We start from the raw sequence: 24384 nt of genomic DNA, 5'->3' as shown, positions 1-24384 counted from the left end.
CTACTAACTCTGCAAACTAACTCTTTTAGACAGAGAAAGCACACATTCTATTAGTTATTTTTAGATGATTGGTGTTCATGAATTCTTAACAGAAAAGAATCCTCGGCTGTCTCTAAAATGAGCCAGAATCGTCAAAAACACCCCTGGCACAACTTACCTACAGGAATGAAAACATGGCTGGCATTCAATGTGCTAAATATGATAGATAGTGAGAACGGAGTAATACTCGAATTTCTTTTTGATAATATTTTTGCATTCTCTGAATTTCTTTCTAAAGCATGGGACAGGAGGAGAAGGTTGACGTATAACTGATAAAGTAGAGTTTATTTTCTATTTATTTTTTCGTTTTATTTTCGTATTCAGTGCAGGTATGTATGAATGTATATGTATGTATATGTATAGGCATATTATGTCTGCATGTATATATACTCTCTAATTTGGGCTGCACTGAAAGCTTCTGGTTGGGTAACATACCAGAATGTTATGTTTTGTTAAATATTGAATGTTGATGTGTCTGATAATCCCATGTGGGATGGGTCATGTAATTGTCCTGACACGAAAATAAAATATTCATTCATTCATAAATATTCATTCATTCATTCATTCATTCATTCATTCATTCATTCATTCACACAGTTATTTTGGTAAAGCCATTTCAGAAGCTCCAGATTGCCACAACACAGACATTTTAGAGTATCCTTTAGGGCAGTGGTTCCCAAACTGGGGTACGTGTACCCCTAGGCGTACATGGAGGTACTGCAGGGGGTACTTGAGAGAAAGGGGAAGATGTAAAAATGTAAGAATAAATCATGAAAATAAATGAAAGGTTCACATAATTCTGCTCAGGAGGCACTAATTGTAACTCTTTCCTTACATTTCTTATTTTGTCATGTTATATTCTTCAAAAGGCAGGTTATCATTCATTCATTGCATCATATGCTACAGTTTTCTCTTGCAGTTTTCTAAGCAAAAAGTTGTAGTCGGGGGTAGTGGGGATTCAGAAATCCAGGAAAGCCGAAAGGGGGTGCTGAACAACTGAAGCCAAAAAAGTTTGAGAACCGCTGCTTTAGGGTACTGTAACTACCAACTTCTCTACCACTACTTTCTCCATTTTTACTCTGCTTCTTGTTGTCATAAACTGTCAGCTGCCTACATAGCGTGAAAGCCTCTCTCTTTTTGGTTGTAATTGGTTGGCCGATGTCATGAGCGTTCTTCTAAAAGGTTCTCAACTTTAAAAAGTGCTCTAATCTGCTTCCAAACACACCAAGTGTAGTGCTTTTTCCAAAGCACCAAGCACTGGCAGTAAAAAAAAAAAAGGCAGAATAGTGTGAACGCTGTATGTGTATAAAGTTGCAAATAATCAATATTATGAGCCATCGCTGGTGGCTCCTGATTTTCAGGTTCCTAACTACCATTCAGCTTAGTGACTGACTTTCAGATTGCCATGGTGGTTACTGACTGACCTCCAGATGTTTTGTGGCTTCCTGGTTGCGTGACATCAGCAGCAGCTTGGTCCTGATGCTGCGCAGGTGCATCTCACTCAGCAAGGAGACGCGCTTCACTGTTGCCTCATTGGTGGACTACGCACGCACGCACGCACACAAACAGGAAATAGGAGTAAGACTTTAGCACATGTTGAACAGTTACCTTGTTTACTACTTGAAACTAAGGAACAGATTAGTCACTCACTGCACAAACACACTAGGCAGGACATGGCTGTTACATTATTATTAGCCTCTTTTGAATGTCTCGCCTGCCTGCCCCGACAGCCTGTCTGAAACCACACTGATATATATATAGTAGGGGTGTCAAAAATAATCCATTATAAGATGCATCGCGATGCGGACGTGCACGATTCTGCATAGATTCACTAATGTTAAAATTTTTTTTTTTTTTTTTTTTTTAATAATAATAATAATAATAATCAAATAAAATATAATGGAAGTACATGCAGTTGTTTATTTTAATTATGGATCATAATACAATGCAATTCCAAATGCACTTTTATTTTAAAAGTAGCCACACTGTGAGAAAAAAGAAAGTGGAATTTATTGGGGGAAAAAAGATGAGAGATGCATCGATAATCGTAATCGTAGCCCTCTGAATTGTAATCGAATCGAATCGTGAGGCCAGTGAAGATTCACAGCCCTAATATATATATATATATATATATATATATATATATATATATATATCAGTATATGTATGTATATATATGTACATGTATGTATGTATGTATGTATATATATATATATATATATATATATATATACTTTGACCAATTGCATTAATGGGTAGTGCCCAGGAAGTAGTGAATGAACTGAGTGTGGGGGGAGTGGTTGCATAGCTGCGCTATGACATACCGGTAGTCACATTTCCAAACAAATGCACTGCAGTTCTCCTTCAAAAAGGGACTGAATGTGCAATACATGTCCCTGATATTTATACTGCCAAATCTAACTGGCTAGCTAATGAGCGACACAGTTACAAATATCCAAATGTCACCACGGGATTAGATGATAGTAGCAATATAGTCACCATGATGACCAGTTCGCTGGTCTCAGGACAGTAGGAGATGCGACAGGCTCCCACGGCTTTCTTAAAGTCCTTATGGGCTTGATCATTCTGGCACCTGGAATACAAGGAAAATAAGCTTACAAAGTGCTCAATGCAAAGACAGGCAGGATGTGAAATCCTATAATATAATCTATACATACATACATGCATATATGATATTACTAATACAGTAACTTCTATTCTTCCTGATCGTCTTCAGACCTGCAGTGTTGACATCTAACAATCTGACAACTTTCACGCTTGGTTTATAGTTGTTGCAGACAAGGTTCATCATTGTCGCTGTGGAGGTATGGAGGTCTTTGCTTTGAGTGTGCCTCTTCTCTGTCATTCTAGTATACATGGTTATGGTGATAAGCAGATATAATTGGTCTGTAGCTGCTGTACATACGCCTCTTGTAGATCCTGAGGAACAGTGACCGTGCACTTGTAGAAGGAGTTCTTGGTGAGTGCCTTGTTGGTGTTGACCGGACGCAGGCGCTCGAAAGTTACTATCTCGTTGTAGGTGGCGTCGCAGGCTGCATACTCAATCACATAGAACTGGATAGACAAACACACAGACAGACAGACAGAGGTTTAGTTCTGGTTTGTTTAATATTGTTAAACTGTTGGCATTTAAACATAGTTAATTGTCCTAATGCATGGAGTGAGAACTTTGTGTTCATAAGGAGCGATACTCACATCTCCCTTCATCATGCGGACTTTAGCCAGCCACCAACCACAAGGCTCCTGCTCATTGGCTCGGGAGAAGATCTGACAGGAGAGAGAGACAGAGAGAGAGAGGTTACGAGACAGAGAGACAAAGAAAAAAGAAGAAAAGAGTGTATGTATGTGTACGTGTACGTGTACGTGTACGTGTGTGCGTGTGTGTGTGTGTGTGTGTGTGTGTGTCCCTCACCTCCACCTCCTCCCCCTCTCCGATCTCCTTCTTGGCATCATCAGGAGGTGGCATCCTGACATCATTGAAGGGCACCTGGCGCTCTGGCTGCCAACTTAAAAAAAATACATAAATAAAAAAAAAGAAATAAAAAATACAAATAAGAACAACAACAACAACCAATAGCACCACACATTCACCCAAAATAGGCTAAGCTAGCGATGCTTATGAGGTAGAGAGAAAGTTGATAATTAGCCTGAGACAACTGCAAGTCCCATTGTTTTGGTTTCAGAAGACAAACTGACAGTTATGGATACAGGTGGCAGGACAGACAGACAGACACTCACTTGTTCTCGAAGGCAATGGTGAGAGAGTCATCGTGGATATCTTTGACAGAGCCCTGCAGGACACAGAGACACAGGGTTAGCTTACCATGTGCAGGGACAAGGACAACCTACTGACAGACCAAGTTCAGTTCCATCAGTAGACATGACAGAAATGACACAAAGACACTTGAATTTTAGCAAAGTGATTCTGGAAGTGAAAAAGATATTGAGAGGCACATAGCCTCTTAACTGTTATTTCATAGGCTTGAGGCCAAATAACCACAAATCAGAGCCTCTGCACTTGCACTTCGCACAGTTGCACTGTCACTTTGCCCCCCCCCCCCCCCCCCACACACACTGGTGTGTGTGTGTGGGGGGGGGGGGGTCAATACAGCATAGTATCGCAATATTTTGTGTGGCAATATTATATCAATGCACGAAGCCAAGTATCGCAATATTTTATTATATGAATTGTCAGGTGCATGCAACATTTATGACAGTGTTGGGCAGTCTGAGTCTGCTTGACAATCCCATTTTGCTGCAATAAAAAATATGATTGGAGTGATATTAACAAATATCTTATTAGATAAAACAGATGTTGACAAAGCTTTTTCCTTTGCAGACATAATTTGCAGTAAAAAGGTGACTAGTTTGCATACCTGCACTGAATTGCACAATCAAAACAGCAGGCAAAATCAGTCAAAACAAAATGTGCAGCACTGACACACAGATACTGGTAGCAAATATCAGGCCAAATTATGACAATCATAAAGTGTGCTGTCAGTGATGGACAATTTCCCCAATACTAATCAAAACTTGCTTGTAAGTTGTAACATGTCAGAAATCATAGTGCGCCTTCACCGTATTTAAAGGCTTTACAGCTGTTCAATAACTCCTACTCCTAGATTGTTCAGAAAAAGTAATACATCACAGAAGTTCAATGCCAGAAGGGTGTTGGAACAGTGAACCTCAGTGCATATAGCTGATGACGACAACACAAAGAATGATGTGTGTCTAAACGTTTTGCTACCTTCACAGCACAAATCAGCTCTGAGACCGGGGTAGAAAGAAACGTATTGCTTGGTCACAAAACACACCAGTCTGACCATTTCCAATGATCCTGAAGCCAAATGGGAGCCTCAAATCACCATCTTGTTTGTTTGTATGCATGTGTGGTGGGGGTGAGAGTTACATCAACAGAAATCCAATCACAGCACTAGGCTGTAAAGTTAGCGACTCAGGAATTCAACTTGGCCAACAGGCAGGGTGGAGGATAGATTATCCCTGGATGTTTTTAGACAAAAGTGGCAAAGGCTGGATAACGTGCTGTGTGCATGGCATGTGCAGTGTACAGTTTGTGTGTGCACCCTTGGTTTTAGTTGGCAGCCAATAATACAAAGGTGGCACACATTTGAGTTAGATAGGCAGGGAAACCCCTGCATTCAGAGCAGGAAAGGGCAGTGAGGAGAGAGAGGAGCAGTATGAGGTAGAGAGGAATGAAGATGAAAGGAAACTGGGAGGAGAAAGGAAGGAATGAGTGTAACGTTAACGTTAGGAGGGGGTGAAAGGAGACGGGAGGAAAGGAGAGAAGGGAGGAGAGGAGGGGGCAGCAGGTCCAGAAATAGCTTTCAGTCCACGGTATCAGTGACCCTCTCCTGACATGACAACTGCTCAGGATTGACAAGGAACAGGTGGCTTCTCTCTCTCTCACACACACACCAAATAGTTTGGGCATGAAGTAGTATCAAATAATAGACAGCCACAGACAACCGTCTGGCAAGTTAAAGATCAATGAGCGCTCCAAACGTAGCGTCACAACTAAACGTTAGCTAGTGTTGTATCCTTAACACCACACATTTAAAAAGCTGTACGGTCAATGATGTTTGGAATTTGTAAGGGGCGAATAAAACACGAACTAAACACTGCCAACCAATTAAATAATTTACCGTTTTAGCTAACAAAGCTAAGTTACAAAGTTACAAAATGTATTTGGCCGAGCAGCCGGTTACACTAATAGCCGTCTCGAGAATCCAAAAGAAACAGATTTGCTGCTAAGTTTGGCATCATCTATTGACGTTCACAGTTAGCTAACCAGCAACATTAGTTAGCTAACTTTTAGACCAGACAGCGACAACCAAATGCCAAGCACTTGAAGCACATGATAACAACTGACACGGTCTATAAATTCCAGTTATCGTAGATATCCCCACGTCTCTTCAACTTGGGGGTTGAAAGAATGTCGTAACAGGTTACAGTTGGGGAGGACTTGCGAGCAATAACGTAGCTAGGTTAGCTTCGCCAGCTAACTTTGGCTAGCTTAGCTAGGAGAAGCTAAATGCAAGCAGTTACCGGGCTCAACTTTAAGTAACAACTGGGAGATGCTGCCGTGGTCCATTAGGCTTGACGTGTGTGTCATGTTATAGACAGTATTATAGACAACATGTTATAGACATGTAGTGTTTGTTGGTGTGTGATAAGCCAGTATTTACCTTGTAATAAGCCCCGTTGGAGCCACGGACCTCCACCGCCAGTTCCTCCATATTGGACACGCAAAGCATGCTGGGATGACAGGTGCTCCTTGAAACATCAAGTGAGTTAAGTAACCGTGTTTGATAACTTTGTTGTTCAAATTAAGCAATGTACACATTACTATAAATCTAAAATACAAACAAGCTTTACTGTGTTGCCTTGTTCTACAGCTTAACCAGCTGAAGCGTCGCAGGCTGATATGTACAGTACATGCCAGTCAGAGGATTTTTTTTCCAAATATATTTTATTGCATTTTCTTATAAGACTGTTTTAACTTGACAACAAAAACATTCTAAATTGAACCCCAGCTCACTTCCTGTTACAGTGTTTGCTATGGACAGAAAATAAATAAAGAAGAAGAGCAGGACTGACAGTTCCTGAAAACAGTCTATACAAACAAGTAAACATAAGTAGACAATACATGAGGCAGGCAGTGTCAGAGGCAGTCACTCAATAAGGGTAAAAACATATACATACACATAAATATGTATGACAGTCATAGCTTGCACTACTTTATGTGCAGTACAGTGTCAGAAGACACAAATACCTAGATAGTACAAAAAAGTAGTAGTAGTAGTAGTAGTTAAATAAACAACCAAAACACAAACATAGGCTATACACACACAAAAAGGGGGGGGGGGGGGGCACGTTACACATATAAACAGATGCAATAGTGTAAAATAAAATAATATAGCCTACATTAAAATAAAGGGTGGGGGATCATCACCCCCCTCGGAGACAGCATCCATTTCAAAACATTATTCTAGTACAGCAGCGTCAACACTTGAGCACCTCTATTGCGATCCCAGTCAGAGGATTTTTCTTGATTTCATACATAATGTTAACTGAAGATGTAGTGAATGTCACATTCATTAGTTATAAATGTGACCAGTGATGGCAAGTTATATAAAAAAAATCTAACCTCAGAAATGAAATTCCATTCCCTTACTCACTATATCCAAATAAATATTAGTCTACCTACTTTGGATGGAGAAAAATGTGTTGAAGGCTAAATTAGCCCCTCGGATGCTTCATTCTAATCTATAAATTATAAATAACAATTTCAGAAATAATCCATTGTTTGGCAGGGTTATACTTCTGTGAATTGTCTGTACTTCTTGGCCCACAGAGAGTCCACCACCCAAGTTGCTTTTGAGCCCTCAGCCCTCCAACACATTTTGACAGGCCTGGATTAGGCTGAACAATAATAACAGATAGCAAAAATAAAACAAAACACTCCTTAAGTGATGAGTGGTACAAATGATATTATGTTAAACAAATAGCCCATAGTGTTTAGTATTATGTATAAAGATGGACAGTTTGCCATTCAGTTCGGCTACTACATTAGTTGCTAAAATCATCATAGATCATATGCAGGTCTGGTTGTTGAAGCATGAGTGACGTAGACTTGCTGGTGTTTCATGAGAAGCAGCAGCCAATGTGATGTTGGCACAAGTCAGAGGGACAGACATCATCGACTAGTGGCAACTGAAAGAAAACCATGACGTCTGTGATGTTTGCAAATGCATACTATGTGCAGACAAACCACTCTGGATCGGTTCATTGCCAATTCATGTTCTATTCTGTTGCATTTGACAGGTGTAGTGTATAGGCATGAGCCCCTTCATTTGTCCTATGGTGAAGCAGTTCTGCGCTTACCAAGGCCCAGACCTTCGAATCCACTCACTCCACCGAGTTGAGTTTTAGTTTCCTCCACTCTGGAGCTCTCCATGGTGCTGAACCTGTCTGGAGTCATTTTGGCCACAAATTAGCCATTTTTGCCCATTTTAGTCGTCCCTAATTACCTAATTTAAAAGAAAATCTGACTCCATTAGGTCACCCACAGGGGTGCTCTTTACACTTCCTGAAAGATTCAGTGTGATCACACGTAAAATGTCATAGCTGTGGCCGAATACAATTCTGCACGCGCGCACGCGCACACACACACACACACACACACACACACACACACACACACACACACACACACACACACACACACACACACACACACACACACAACATTCAAGATGCTTATAAAGAAAATAGTTGTACTTGGTCAAGCCAAGCGATTCAGCTATATTTGGAATCACGAGAGACCATAGAATGTTGTTGTTTTTTCTAATTGTTCCCCATTTTCTCCCCAATTGTACTTGGCCAATTTTTCCCCCTGCTGCCCCGGTCACTGCTCCACCCTCTGCCGACCTGGGGAGAGCTGAGACTAGCACCATGCTTCCTCCGACACATGTGCAGTTGCCAGCCGCTTCTTTACACCTGACAGGGGAGCTTCACCGGTGGGATATAGCACGTGGGACGATCATGCTATTCCCACCAGTTCCCTTCCACCCCGACCAGGGGCCCCGACCGACCAGAGGAGGCGCTAGTGCAGCGACCAGGGCACATGCCCCCAATCCGGCTTCCCTCCCCCAGACACAGCCAATCATGCCTGTATGCTGCATGCCCGACCAAGCTGGAGGTAACAAGTGGGTGCGAACGTGCGACCCTCATGTTGGCAGGCAGGGAATGTACCGCTACACTACCCGGACGCCCAGAACATAAAACATTTGACATTTTTATCCACATTTTTCTTCTTTTTTTGGGTCTGAGTGAAGTCTTCTATGGTCTCTCGTGATTCCAAATATAACTGAATCACTTGCTTTGACCAAGTAAAACTATTTTTAGGAGTATTTTACAAAATGTAGATGGAAAAAAAGAATGGCAGACGAATGGCTCTACTGCATATGCCTAAGCCGGAAGTTGGTGTGACTTTGGCTCGTGCGTGCGTGCAGAATTTTGGCGGGCAGCAGCTATGCCGTTTTACGTGCGATCGGGCCGACACTTTCAGGGAGTGTAAAGAGCATAAGTAGGGGGAGGAACCAGACAGAGATGATGACTTCTGCCCCTGGGCTGTGCAGGTGACCTGATGGAGCCGGATTTTTTAAATTAGGTGATTGCCCTAATTACCTAATGATGTGATGACATCCGTGATGATGTCATCAGTGATGTCATAGAGCAGGCGAGGCTGAGTAGCGGGCGAGCTGCGTATGCGACGCGCAGTGAGTGAGCTGCAAGGCAGGTGAGGCTGCGAGCCCGCGCAGCGGGCGAGTCTAGGAATCGAGCATGCCTAGCGCACGGGAGATTGCTGGTATATAAAATTGAGTATGTGGGATATGTCCAGTTTGTTTCAAGTTCTGTGTTCGGCCACAGCTATGCCGTTTTACGTGCGATCGGGCTGAAACTTTCAGGGGGTGTAAAGAGCACCCGTGCGGGTAACCTGACGGAGCTGGATTTTTAAATTAGGGCAGATTAATTGCCCTAAGGCTGAGGCTATAGTTCAGTAGTGATGTCATCAGTCTGAGGCTATATAAGTTATGGGAGTATAAGTAGGGGGAGGAACCAGACGGAGACGATGACTTCTGCCCCTGGGCTGTGCAGGTGACCTGACGGAGCCGGACTTTTTAATTAGGTGATTGCTCTAATTGTCATCAGTGATGTCATCCGTGATGTCATCAGTGATGTCATAGAGCAGGTGAGGCCGCGACACGCAGTGGTCATCAGTGATGTCATAAGAGATTGCAATCTGATCACCCAAAACGGGTCTCCTCTCAATCCGCATACAGTTGCTGTATGCGGATGATGTGGATTGAGAGGACACATTGCATTTACACTTGTGTTCAATGTGGTCGCAATGCGTCCCTGACCACCTCCGGAGGTGGTTTGCCCGATCGGATCACAATCTATCTTCAATGTGTCTTGGGGGCATTTACACCTGTAGTTTCAAGTGGTCAAGCACTATCCGATTGCAATCTGATCACAGAAAATGCATGTTAGTGCCAGGTGTAAATGGCCTCAAAGACGCCCCTTGATTAAGACCAGGTAAGACAAATAAGATCACATCAGACCTATATGTCCAATTCCCTCTTGATAATTGCTAGTAATGGGTTTCCAAACATATTCATCCATTCTTTAAACTAGACCGCTCATACTGCATATAGTCTCAGACTCTGTGTTTTCTGGAACCCATTCATTTACTAATAAGCCAAGGACAACCACACCTTCCCTGTACAATACAGCACAGCGGATATTATTGAGGCTTACAAGGTCTTAGACACGGAGGCAGTCTGACAGACAGCAACCCTGTGCTGCTCTGTTACAAACAGCCACTGTGACACCTAGTGGCCAATAGTTAACCTCCTGGGATCTACTGCTCCTACAGTACACCTTCAATCATGCTTGCCACCATGGGACTATGTTAGTTCACGTCTCTCTCAACACCCCTGTGGACCATACAGTCTATGCTGTGGACGCACACGTTTGGAAAAGTTAATCTAACAATTGTATGGTCATGAAATTAGTATTATATATACACAAATAAATTAATGCTGGGCATGGGAGAAAACGTTCATGTGGAGATGTCCCTTCATACAGTTAGGGTTAGCTCACTGCTCTATTAAAAAGTAGTTAAAATGGCCAATTACAAAAGCAATACATTCTAATATCCAAAGTGCAATATACATACAATATCATACAAAAAGACAAGCCATAGTAGGCTACCTAATGATAGATTAATATCGTACAGCAACAAACATTTTGATCAAATACGGTGATTTATTTCTTGATTTATTTCTGCAATTGGCGAATGTTTTATAAAACATGTTTCAGCTTTGCTATTGTTGGTTTGTCTTTGTCATTTAGGAACAAGACATTGTGGTTACAGTGGATTATTAAAAGCAACGGCACATGAGAGAGAAAGTACAATTCTCGACTAAATCAAGGGCGAGGGCAGGCTTTTATATAAACTGCAATTTTTTCCGTCTGGGTTACCGATAGCTTTCAACTTTTATAATATACAAGGTGTCATACAGGGAAATGAGATATGTGCATTTGTCACACAACTAACCCTAGAAACATTATGGTTGTGTGAGCATGTTTTAAGATCTGTGTTGATGTGTCCTTCTGACAGGGTGAAGGGTGTGTGTGTGTGTGTGTGTGTGTGTGTGTGTGTGTGTGTGTGTGTGTGTGTGTGTGTGTGTGTGTGTGTGTGTGTGTGTGTGTGTGTGTGTGTGTGTGTGCATGTGTAGTATGTATGTTGCCTCTGTGGTGAAAATATTCCACTCGGTCTGAAGACATTACCACAGACCCTCGCGGTCTGCCTGATAGTCTGTCCTCACGTTCAGATTTAAACCAGTTTACCAATTCCATTATGCTAAGCCCGAACACTGGTTGGGAAAATGATGAACGATTATGTGAAATACATAATCTCCCCGCCGCGCCATCATTGCAATATGACAGCCAAATTTCATTCATCCTATCCAATTTCTTCCTTATTTAAGGAAAGAAAATTACTGGGTCCAGTAATCAGATATGTAGCGAGGCTGTGTGCAGGAGTTAAGCCCACTCCCCATTAGGCTTTCAGCCATGCTGCGAGTTCAGCTGAATGCACACACACGCACACACACACACGCACACACACACACACCGACAGATACACATGTTCCACATGTATGACCCTCCTCAGTCCTCACATCCCCTTTTCACCCGCTTCAAGGACTATTATTTGGCCTTGATATATTCTGTACAACATCATCCGTTAGCGATGCCAGTTTGAAACACAGTGCGTACGTCCCCCCAAGTGCTTGAGAGGGGGCTGCATGCAGGCATTTCTCCCACACACACTTCAAACTGCAGCACAGCCTTCCTTCCCTCTCTCTCCCTCCTATTCAAATGTTCTTTTTCGCCAAACAACAACATAATTTTCGAAATTAGGCAAAATTAGATAAGAAGGCAATTTTGTGTTTTGCCCGTGATTATCCTCGGACAAAAATCAAACGTAATGACGAGAGATTATTTGGCGCCAATCTTCATTCCCCCCCCCCCCCCTCCATCTCCCTGCGAAGCAAAGTGAGCTAGCTACTCTATTAAACACCATGTCATTTATTGCTAATACACTCAGAATATCATAGGCTCCGGTGTCACACAAACAGAGCGAGAGACATAGCGAGAGAGAGAGAGAGGTGCGTTGAGTCTATATGACTGTTTGTTCTCCCCCACACACACACGTCCAATTTCTCCCCTCCAATTGGGAATGCATTAAAGGTGTAATTGAAAATTAGTAGTACATCTTTTTTTTTCGGCGGGGGTAATTTATCAGGCCTCATTGTTCCTGCGTGACACCTCCGGGGGCACTGTTCCTAACGAGGAGGCCCCCGGAGCGCGCCGAGAGAGAGGCTTTCTGCCTGGCCCCGGGCCCCCGCCGCCGCCACGAGCTCCCCGCCTGCTTTGTCGCTAATTGTGGCCTCCTCTCCGCTGAATTGTGCGCGGAGCTTGTTGGCTCGATGCGGCAATGCTCTCGCCATTATCAAAGATACTCTTGATCTTTTCAAAAGCAGGAAATAGATTTTTTTTCTCTCCTCTCTCTCTCTGCCGAGCCCCTGTTCAATCACACACGGGGTTGGAGGGGGGCAGGCGCGGGGGGGGGGATGTAATTTGCAATGCGTCCATTAGTTCTTCATTAAAGCAAGATTAAATTGCACCTCAAATCACATCTGCCTTTTCTAGAGTAAAGGGTGACAGTTTTAGGGCCAAAACTAATTACTAGTGCCAATGAATGAGAGAGGAAAAACAGGGCTGTTTTTACATGAGATAGTGTGGCCTGTCATTATATTCAGACTAATTCCACTCTGCCTGCTCTCTTAATGAGAGCAGAACGTCCTCACATCTCTCGCGCTCCCCCTCTGTATCTGCCGCGCGCTCCAAATGTATAATTTTGATAGCACTTGGAGTTTGCATTAATTAATTTTTCCAAGAGCCCTGCTACAAGTGCCAAATCTGTGATGTTCCGAATTATCATTTAGAGGGAAAGAAAAGGCAGACACAGTGACAGGCGGGGAGAAAAACACACAGACACAGACGGAGCAACACGGCCTCACAAAAAGACGTGAAATAGTCACGGAAATGTAATTAGTAATAGATTTGTGTACGTGGACACGTTTTATGAAACGTTCCTCCAGCACAAATTGTCGGTTATGTTTAGGCAACTAAAACGACCTGGTTAAGGTTTAGAGAAATGGTTTGGTCATGGTTAAATAAGAAAAACGTTTGAAAACAATTAAATGTGGCTTGAAATGTACTGACAACGCTGGGAATCGAACCCCCCGGGTCTCCGGCATCGAAGGCAAACGTATACGCCCATCCACAACCCGGACCACAACGACCCTAATCTGGCACCCAGAGTCTATCGGTCTGAAGACTATTTAGACTCGGGGACAGACGGGCGATGTTTCAGGGTTTTCGGTGTAGAGTGGACGTCCCAAGACTCCCGCTTCCATCGTTGTTTACAGTTTGACGATGTCTCAATGTCTCATACAGTTGTATCTCAAAATCTTGTCTGGACCTAAAACACCTACAATCGATCAACTTCAACTCCATTCTCGCATCAGTCGTACTGTAAACAAAGACGGAGGCGGAAGTCGACATACCTGTCATCTGTCCCAGAGTCTTATTAGGTGTCAGACTGATAGACTCTGGGTTCCCAGACTGCAACGACCCTTACTGGCCAGCGTTGTCTTTGAATGTCACACTAATATCACCATGTGACTTCCAAATGAAATGCATTCGCTTGAAAGTCATGGATGTCTCAAAGGGCTTTACATACGTGCATACATCATTATACATACATATACATATATGGAAAACATTTAAATGTAATGCTCATCCAAATGCGTGACATTTAGACTTTCACAAATGGCTCCAGCTGCTAGTCTGGCTGTGTACTCAAAGTGGAAAGAGTTGAAAACTGTCAACATATTATACCCAGAGTATTTATCCAGATCTACTGTCCGTATGGTGAGGTCATTCAGTCCTCTAGACTAGAGAAGTGGTTCTCAACATGGGGTCTGGGGCCCACCAGGGGGTTCCAGGGGGTCCCCCGCAAATTCATTTACAAGAAGTTAAGACAATTAGAGAATGTGGAAGAATGACTGTTCTCAGATTTGGTTCCGAGGGACAAAATCTCACCAATGGGGGTCTGTGGCCCTAATGTGGACTAAATGAACGTTTCTTGATATGAAAAGGGTTAAGAATCAGTTTCCAAACTGGTAAGAGTATTCTATGCTGACACCTGGGTGGGGTGAATTATGTGACGTGGTGGAACATCAAAGTAGGAAGCTCCTTATCGACCACTTTGGTCATCATTGGTTCACCAGGACACCAGCAGCTGATGGTCTACTCTAGTGGACTAGCGTGGGTCACTTCTACACAGATCTTTCGATGTACAAATATTGCTAACCTTTTCATCCTTTTGTTTTGTCCATTTTTGCCGGTTCCGCAGAATGGAGTTACCGCCAACAATGACAGTCGTCCATAGACGCTGCCTGCACCGTTTTTTGTGTTTTGAGTTTCTAAAGCTCTTTTAATACGAATTCTTTCGGTCAGATGCTTCCTGAGAAACCTTGAGTTACGAACATGACTGCGCTCTGCACTTACTTTCCACACATGAACCACTCGATTCTCTTGAACTGCTGGGAGGAACTTGATGATCCATCAGTTGGTCCACTGTGGTCAAAATTGGAGCGCGGCGGGGGGTATTCACTACCTACTGTACATACCGGTACATGACCTAACATGGCTCCCCGGTCCCCAGCATCGCTCTCCTCTCCTCTCCTTTCTGATGGACAGATGCACCACACCTGTGTCGGGGGTGGAGGGTGGTTAGATTAGCCTGAGAGCCGGGAGCAGCCGAGACTCACAAACAGGATTTATCATGTTGTCTGACAGTGGCAGCCACCGCCTGCTCGCCCGCGCGGGAGCACGTGGTCCCTGATGAGCCCTGAGGCATAACATGCTTATGGCAGATCTGCCGCGATCCACAGAGACAGGAGAAGTGCCGAGGACACCAACTTAACGTGTGTGCATTTGTTAACAGTGCACAAAGTTGAGGATGTTGGCATCTTTAAATGAGTCAACAATGTTGCAAGGCTTTACCTCTGTGCAGCGTATAAATCTCTTAATGCACATTACGGGCTTTTCAGACTTCCCAGCTGATTAGCCCTCTCAAGACGATTTTTGCCATCCCTAAAATATATATTTTTTTTTCCACACAGTGCAGTTTTACCCCCTTCGCAAGGCACCAAACCTCCTTTCCTTGCAGAAAAAAAAATATGCACTAGCACTAATTTTTTTTAAGCGGAGGAATCAGCCCACTGGTTTCTGCTGAAGTGAGATTTGGCTGCAGAGACCAGCGCTGGTTCCAGAAATTCAAACCTCATACCATTCCGGGCCCGGGCTTATCCTAAGCTTGTTAGTATGTGTGATGCCGGGACCGATAGGGACCTCTACATTACCATAACGCCGCTGAATTAACTATGATCTTCCACTGCACCGGGAGAAAAACGGGCCCACTGAAGTTTTTGCAATATGCTGCGCAGGATATTATGATAACATGCTATAATAAATGTTTATAATCTACTTACTGGAGGACCGGGGTTCAAATATGTTTCTATATTAGGCTTATTAATGCTCCCGCAGATTTACAAGAAACTGTTCCGCCGCCGGAATGAGCGAGCGAAATATGCACAGCAGAAATATGGAAAATACAGAGTATGGGGGTGATGAGTAAATTAGATTGTAAATAGCATTGTGTGCATCGTTTGCTGGAGTTCATAATGCAGTCAAAGGTGTAAATGAGAGTAAGCAGAAAGGCATTGTCTGACTTTGTTTTGACCCAGAAGAAAAGTCATTGATTAATATGAAATCATTAATAATTGTTCATTAGAAGAGTCGGTAACAAAAACGTAACCACACTCTCCCCCGTTTTTTTTTTTTTTTTTTATTGTATATGAATGAATTATCAATCACTGCAGCAGGAAAAGTTGCACCTCTGACCTTGCTCTGCTAATCCGGGTGTCGGGTGCATGTTTTGTGGGCGACGCGGCGAGGGCCCGTACACACCCGCGGCGGTATTACGACGCCGCACTCCCAAAGTAGCCTTATTATGCCCGCTGGTCTTATTTTGATAAACAGTAATTTGGTGTCATGGAGGACAGTGAGGAGTGAATGGGGCCTGTCTGTCGATCTGTCTCTCTGCCACTCACGCCATTCTCTGTTGGGTTAGCTCCTCTAAGACTCTCCTCTCTCTCTCGCTCCCTCTCTTTCTCTGTGTTGACACATATACATATCACACACCGGGATTAGCATGACATTGACTGTAACAAACCTCTCTTTTGAATATAAAAAAGAAGAAGAAAAAACTACCCCCCCCCCCATCCCCATCCCCATGATTCTATAGTGGAGGTGCCCAGCCAGAAAATAGCATACTTAGACAACAATGGCGTGGTAAGTACCTTAGCAAGGATCAGTGCTGGCAGAGTGAAACACATTACAAAACAATGGCTGACTGCCTGCCTGCTCGGCTGCTTGGCTGACTGTCAGGAGCCCGGCGCTGTTATGTGTCAGGGGGAGAGAGAGAGGAAAGGAGATGGAGACGCACATCATCATCATCATCTCTCGCCTCATCGCCGTAAACACTGGTGTGAATGACTGGTCACACAGAGTCTAATCCCCCCCCCAACCCCCGCCGCAAAACCCATATCTCCCATGATCCCCCTCTGGAAGCGCCGCAGTGTTCTGCAACATGACAGCGACATGGCCCGCTAACATCGGTTAGCGGTGGATTGATGTTTCGGTTGGGTTTTTCGAATTCTAGTAACGGCCGGGGTGTTCGCGATCCTTGTTCGATTTGAGCGGCGGTGCGATTTGGAAAACCGCGGCGCTTGGATTTTTCGGAGGCCGAGAATGAGTCCAGGCACAAATGAACGGTCCAAAATGAAAACAAAACACTTCCGCCATAATTACGCTAAAATAACATTATGGAAATACCCAGCAATTATTAAAGGAACACTCTGCCCATTTTCAACCAGCTTTGTATCATTAGAACATCAGTAGTATATCAGAAAACTGTAAACTGTTTTGAAGTCTGTCATTTAGTTTGACAGTTATTGAGTGTTAAAGTGTGGACCAGTGACATCACTGGTCCACACTAACTCAAATTAATAACTCATTAACTCAAATCAACTCTCAATAACTGTCAAACTAGATGAATGATGAATAGTTTGACAGTTATTGAGAGTTGATTTGAATTAATGAGTTATTAATTTGAGTTAGTGTGGACCAGTGATGTCACTGGTCCACACTTTAACACTCAATAACTGTCAAATTAAATGACAGACTTCAAAACCGTTTACAGTTTTCTGATATACTACTGATGTTCTAATGATACAAAGCTGGTTGAAAATGGGCGGAGTGTTCCTTTAACCTCGATATCATGCATAAGAAAATGGTACATTTTGTATTTGAATATTTTTGATATGATCTAGAGACATGACGACATACCAACGTTCTATGGGACCAGACTTTGGGGCCAGTTCTATTGAAACCTATGGGAGATGCATACATCGTATGACGTTTGATGAAGAAATGCCTCTAACCAGATGAAAGAACACACTATAGAGAATAGGCTACTGACTGATTTTTTCCCCTATATGTGCACATTCATTTATTTGCTATTGGTCTCCAAATAGTTCATTTGATTCACTATGAGCCCTGTAAAATATGTCTATAATCATCATCCCCAAAGGGACCACAATGGAAATAGGCATCTGGGCTTTATTGTGTTATCCTGATTTTTCCTTTGAATATCAAATAAAATCAATCAATCAGTCAATCAATCATGTTTGGATCATATTTGGAGACCATCAGCAAATAAACGAATGCACACATTAGGATAAATCAGTCAGTAGCCTATATTGTTTGAAGTGTGTTCTTTCATCCGGTAGAGGCCTTTCCTTCATCAAAGGTCATAAGGTCATACGATGTTGGGTTTTAGTGTGCTTCTCCATGCAGCTCCCATAGGCTTAGAGAAGGTTGTCTATGATGTCATGTCTCTTCCTTCTTTAGGTTCCTTGATCTAAATCAGGAAGTCAAATATATTCCAGTTTTATAAGTGGGCCAATGAGTAGAGATTGTTTAATGCCAGTTAAAATAGGTGAAAAGAGGAAAAGGGCCTCTGTAAGTGTGTGTGTGTGTGTGTGTGTGTGTGTGTGTGTGTGTGTGTGTGTGTGTGTGTGTGTGTGTGTGTGTGTGTGTGTGTGTGTGTGTGTGTGTGTGAGGGGGGGGGGGGGCGTTACTAATGATATAAGTGTGAATGCTGGAGCATCTCCTGGAAATCAGGCAGAAATCCGAATGTCGGCTCCTGTCGGCTCCTTTTAATGCAAACCAAATGAGCCTGCTCCGTAATAAGAAGCTTCCCAGAATTAGTTTCCGTTTGCAGGGAAATTGCGCGAAGAGGAGAAAAAAAAAAAGAGTACTTTTATCTATGATTTTCACCCCGGCATAAGCAAGAAAAAAAAAGAGAGAGAGAGAATGAGAAGGGGGAAAAGGCAGACCCTCCTCCAACATTATTTTGGATGACGTTCCATCAGTAGCAGCAGCGAGAAATAACATTGTGCAAATTCTATGCATGTTAATGATAAATAGGAATCCACCTGCTCACAGATAAAATGAGTTTAATTTCCCCCACCCCTCCCCACCCGCGCCCCCCATGTGCCTGCCTGGCCTTTTAGAAATTACTTATGCACAGCTATTATTAAAATAGGGCCAGAGCAAATGAGAAAGAAGCGCTATCTCTGGAGAGAGTGGCTGGGTTTAGACTGCTGCTGCCAGGACTCTGTGCTTCACACAGTCAGCGTTTCTCACACACACACACACATGCAAACACACGCTTAGACGGAGGTGCACATGCACACATAAGTCACACACAGCATGCTTCCGCACACACACACACACACACACACACACACACACACCTCCAGCTCTTGCGGTTACCTCCAGTGACCCTGTGTTTACTAAATTAACCCAAATCCTTTTTTATATATTTGGACTTCTATACTGTAATGGAATTTGCCAGCTCTTTGAGAGTGTGTGTGTGTGTGTGTGTGTGTGTGTGCGCTTGCGTGCAGTGCTTGCATATGCTAATGCAGCCTTATGTCTGAATGCGAGTGTGTGTACGCTTGTATGCAAGTGTTTTTTGTATCAGAGTGTAATTTTGTTGTCGGACGGGGGAAATTTCCTTTGGGTGTTACAATGTGCTTGTCCCTGCATCTTCAGCACTAGCTGAGGATGTAGCGTAACGGCTGAATTCTGAAGGCTTGGGGAGGGAGAGGGGGGGGAGAATATCAATCATAAAGTAGTGACTGGAATATTTATCTGTGCGCGGACAAAGAGGAGGAAAAAATAAAAAATTAGGAAAGAGGGAGATGGGGGACGTCGGCCAGGTGTCGGGGAGGGGAGAAAAAGAGGTCAGGGCAGGAGTGTTTTTTTTGCACACTGGAGAAGCTGTATGTTCTCTGTCACCTCCACTCCATTAGCAAATCAACAGATTCCTCTCCGCTCTCTCTTTGGCCTTGAACACCTCCAGAACATTCATTCCTTTCTATCCAAACAAGCTGAAGGGAGCAGGCGGCACAGCCTCTCTCTCTCTCCCTCCACCCTGAACTCCCGCCTCTTCAACGGCTTATTCAATAATGAGCGTGCGTGTAGGGTGCGACTCTAAATTGGAACTGAATTGAACACTCGAAGGTGACATCCTGACATTGTGGGTAAAAAAAAAAAAAACGCCTGGCTGTTAGCAGAGACAGAGGAGACAATAGGGCTGTCGAAACCGTGTGCCAGAAACAATGCGTCCACTGGAGTAGATGCAAAAATAATGTTTAGAACATTAACAATGTTTAAAATTATGAGCGCAGATTTTAAAAAGGCAGATAAAAAATAAAAAAAGGCACGCTGCCATATACGCTGATGTTTGCGTTTCGCCTCGTGCTCCCCGCTGCACGCGTGTTTTCTAATGACTGCTTGCTGTGAGCAAAATGGCCCCCGGGGGGGTGTTAAGACTCTTCATAAACGAGGCCCTCCACTTCAGCCACACACTCACACACACCAATTATCTCACAACAGTGTTTAGAGTTGTAACAGTAAAGAATATTTGAGTCCATCCTTTGCTTGACAGCTTTTCTTGACGCCCGGGGAAGGCTGAAGTTGAAATTACTATGGCGCTTTGTGATGTCACTGCGTAGCGTTTATAAATGATAGTAGTTTACAATAATGAAGGTGATTTAGATTGCTGTTATCATTACAGCGGGGTAAGGACTGAACAAAAACCCTGTAAACATATCATTCTGTCGACACTATTCACCATCAACTCTTATGTAAAGTATAATGTGTGCAGTGTCATTTAACACTGGGAAGCGTGGGGGTCCGGGTAGTGTAGCGGTAGATTCCCTACTTACCAACACGAGGGTCGCAGGTTCACACCCCTGTGTTACCTTGGTCGGGCATCCATACAGGCATGATCGGCTGTGCCTGCGGGTGGGAAGCCGGATTTGGGGTATGTGTCCTGGTCGCTGCATTAGCGCCTCGTCTGTTCGGGGGGGGGAAGGGAACTGGTGGGAATAGCGTGATCGTCGCACGTGCTACGTCCTGCCAGCTGAAGCTCCCCGCTGTCAGGTGAAAAGTAGCGGCTGGCAACTGCGCATGTGTCGGAGGAAGCATGCTGCTAGTCTACGGCTCTCCCCAGATCGGCAGAGGGTGGAGCAGCAACCGGGGAAGCAGGGGGAAATTGGCCAAGTACAATCGGGGAGAAAATAAGGGGGAAATCAGAAGCAACAACACTGGGAAGTGTACATTACACGGAAACAGATACAACAGTTTATGGTAGATTATCAGGCTTTAAAATATAGGTATAGGAAAAAACTACTATATTACAAGTGACGCATACAGCATATCATGTTTTAAGAATGAACTAAATGACATACAGGCCATTGAGGCCAATATAAGCTGGTGTTTGGGTATTTTGGATATACACTGTACTGTGTACAAATTACAATGGATTTGCTGGATGAAAGCTGGTGTAAATTAGTGCAAATCACAGTATTTTGTGTTAGTTTATAGATAGCCGACTGCATGTATTATAGACTTTCGTAGATTGTTTTTAATGGTATTGTCCAGTTCTTGTGTTCCTTTACTATGTTGGCTATCTTGTTTCTGTAATTAGCTTTCTCTTTCATGGCCCTAAACCAGGTTTGTAAAGCACTTTTTTGTTACACTGTTGTATGAAATGTGCTATATAAATAAAAAACTGGGTATTATCTATTAGCTACTGGTTTTTCTTTAATAGTTGAATAATTTGCCTCAATATGTGATAATAGCACCTCATGAGCCCCATACTGAGCAATGCAGACTCGGCCCAATTAATGTGCAACAACTTCCTTAACTACTGTAGCACTAGGATGTGTATGGAGTAGGCTATAGAATACAATAGTGCAGAATAAGATACTAGTACAGTAAGTGGCTTGTAAATGCTAATAATGAACCAATACACTACTAATATGCATGTTAATAAGCAACTTATTAAAATGTGTTCCCTAGTCTAAAGTGTAACCAAACTTTGATTGGATTTGTGGCTAATTGACCTTATTCAATATCGGCGGCCATTTTTAAGTCAGGATAGGAAACTCTATCTGGGAGCGGATATCATACAAACAAAATCAACATACAAAATCATTTCTCAGGTTCACAGTTGAAAAACATTCCACGCTGAATTTTAATATATTTCACATTTTAACAGCCTATTTGGCCCATTATCACTAGCTAGCAGAGACTAGCCTAGGTAGCAAGCTAGTACCTCGGCAACTACCAGTAACCGCTACCTTCAAGCAGTCGTCGTGGCTGTTGGTCCAGGGACTTCTAGCTAAGTTGATAGCTGTTAGCTCTAACTTCAGTCTCCAGTACTGTATATGGCAATTTTGCAGATAGAATTTCCCACCTTTGAGCGTTCAAAATGGCCACTGGTTGAATAAGGTCGATAGAGGTATTTGGGTATTTTTCCTTGGGGATTGCTTGCTAATATGTTGACAAAGTCAAAATAGATTACATAAATACCGTCTTGTAGTGTAGTGGGTCTCAGCGTGGGGTCCACAAACTGATGAATTGTTAAACTTTACTATTATTTCATTTATGAGAAGAACTAGAGAATGTAGAAGAATGACTGTTTTGATCGTAGTTACCTCTCTACTTGTACTTGAAATTCTGGACAAAATCATGTCAGATTTATGTCAGTGAGATAAAAAATCTCATCAAATGGGGTCTGTAGCCCTAATGTGTGAATTAGGGTGCTTGATATGATGGTAAATGGCCCACATTTATGCTGAGAGGGTGTATGATGCTTGATTAGCCTACACAGAAAGCCTGCAAAATCAGTTGTTGTGGGAGGACTACAAAAACATATTTAGAAAAAATGTCTTCCCGTATAACAACATAACGCACTGAGCCAGGGGGCTGGCGACAGCAACAGCGTGCAAAGTTTGATTGAATGGCAGCAGAGGACCTTACATCTTTAAATTCCTCATTATCCACTAACACACAGACACCACGTCCACTCCTATTCCATTACCTACTCCTCTGTATTGTCATGCTCCCAGGATTCAATGTAGTTACCTTTTATTGTAGAAAATGAAAAAATTTCATTTTTTCTCACTCTCTCTCTCCTAACACTAATTTAAAATGTCTCATCTCCCTCCACGTGTTCAACAGTCTGATTGCCTCCGCGCTGAAGAAAGAGTCCTAAGAGCAGGAATCCCCCCCCCCCCCCCCCTCTTTGTGAAAAGGAGTCCAGGGTGGGAGAGGAGGAGGAGGAGAATGGAGGCAGATGATTCATGAAGGCTAGAAATCTGCAGCTTCATCAGAGCCGGTCAAGCAGGACAGCTGCTGCTCTGACCTCCTAAAACCCATGGAGAGACCTTCAAGGACTAAAGGGCTTCTTATTCTCTTTTTCTTACCTTCTCTGCTACTTCTGTTTGCCACTCTCAGTTTATTGCAGGCTCAGGATGTAACCTCCCTAAGAAATAAAGTCCTTCGGGTCTGCAGAAGAGGACTGTGAAATGCAGGGTGGCAGAGGCAGATCAGTGTGGGCTGCCCCTGCCATCCTGCATTTCGGAAATTTCCATATGTGGTGTCGCAGCTATTGTGGACCCGTGCTCGTCTTATATTGCTTTGAATCAGAATCAGCACTATTTTTATTCGGCCATAGTATATGGGTACATTAGGAAATTGACTTGGTGTGAGCTGGTGCACAACTATTGAAATGATCGTAAAATATTTTAGTGCGACACTTAACTTCCCTCCATTTTACAGTTGTGTTACCCCAACAAGTTTTTGAAACAAATGTAGAAAACACTCAAAACAAAAGGAAAAATGTAATTAATTAAATCATTAACTAACATTTCATTTATTGTGTGTGATCTGTTTTTCGGCTTGCTCACAGACGGATCTACACTTACAGTATATTCATATTTATTCCATGCATCAAGAACGGCTTATAATGCTTCTGTCTCTTCCCTACCCTCCACTTCCAGCACCACCTGAGGCCCATGTGTCAACAGAGCTGGTGTTGCACTGCCCTCCAGTGGACAGCTGCACCACTGCGGACCTCCCTCATTCACTGCACCATCGACAGTATATCTGCACACAGTGACAGGAATGTTGGTTATTCTGAAACCTAATATGTAGGCATGTTCACCCAGGGGGTCAGAACAGAATATTCAAAAATAGTCTAAAAGGCTCCCTACTCTATACAGTATACATACAGGATGTACAGTGGATACTTTTTCTTTGTAAGTGTATTATTTTATACTCACTAAGGTGTCTGATTGGACGTAAACACAAAAAAAAATCTTCTTCTTTATATCGAACAATGTGCACACAGTATATCACATTCAATTCTCTGGCATTAAAATGTTTTGTAGGTTTTGTGAATAGCCCTGAAAGCGCATGGTGAAAGGATCACACGTCAAAAGACTTGGTCGAGAGATTTCTGGATGTATGTAGTGGTGTATTTGGCCTTCTAAGTTCCTCACATATTCCTACTAATGTTCTCTGTTTCAATGGTAACATTAACTGCTTTAATGGGTCAATGCCGAGTTGAATAGTAGAAGCCAGAAGTACTAACTTCTTCTGAAATTACAGTCTATT

The 24384-nt window shown here is 43.1% G+C and overlaps 1 protein-coding gene across 1 annotated transcript in view; it reads right to left on the bottom strand.

The window, feature by feature from the left end:
• fxr1 (FMR1 autosomal homolog 1) overlaps positions 1 to 24384 on the bottom strand; it is a 46161-nt gene that overhangs the window by 16030 nt on the left and 5747 nt on the right. Inside the window, exons 2-8 of the mRNA XM_083647102.1 lie at positions 6267 to 6354; positions 3799 to 3851; positions 3473 to 3566; positions 3256 to 3327; positions 2966 to 3114; positions 2539 to 2632; positions 1464 to 1580 (exon numbers count right to left, since the gene is read on the bottom strand). Of these exons, the coding sequence (XP_083503228.1) occupies positions 1464 to 1580; positions 2539 to 2632; positions 2966 to 3114; positions 3256 to 3327; positions 3473 to 3566; positions 3799 to 3851; positions 6267 to 6354 (667 nt within the window). The remainder of the gene's footprint in view (positions 1 to 1463; positions 1581 to 2538; positions 2633 to 2965; positions 3115 to 3255; positions 3328 to 3472; positions 3567 to 3798; positions 3852 to 6266; positions 6355 to 24384) is intronic.

This window comes from Poromitra crassiceps, assembly GCF_964638095.1.
Source record: "Poromitra crassiceps genome assembly, chromosome: 12".
NCBI lineage: Eukaryota > Metazoa > Chordata > Actinopteri > Beryciformes > Melamphaidae > Poromitra > Poromitra crassiceps.
Note: the sequence above shows the minus strand (reverse complement) of the source record. Positions and strands in the feature narration are given on the sequence as shown.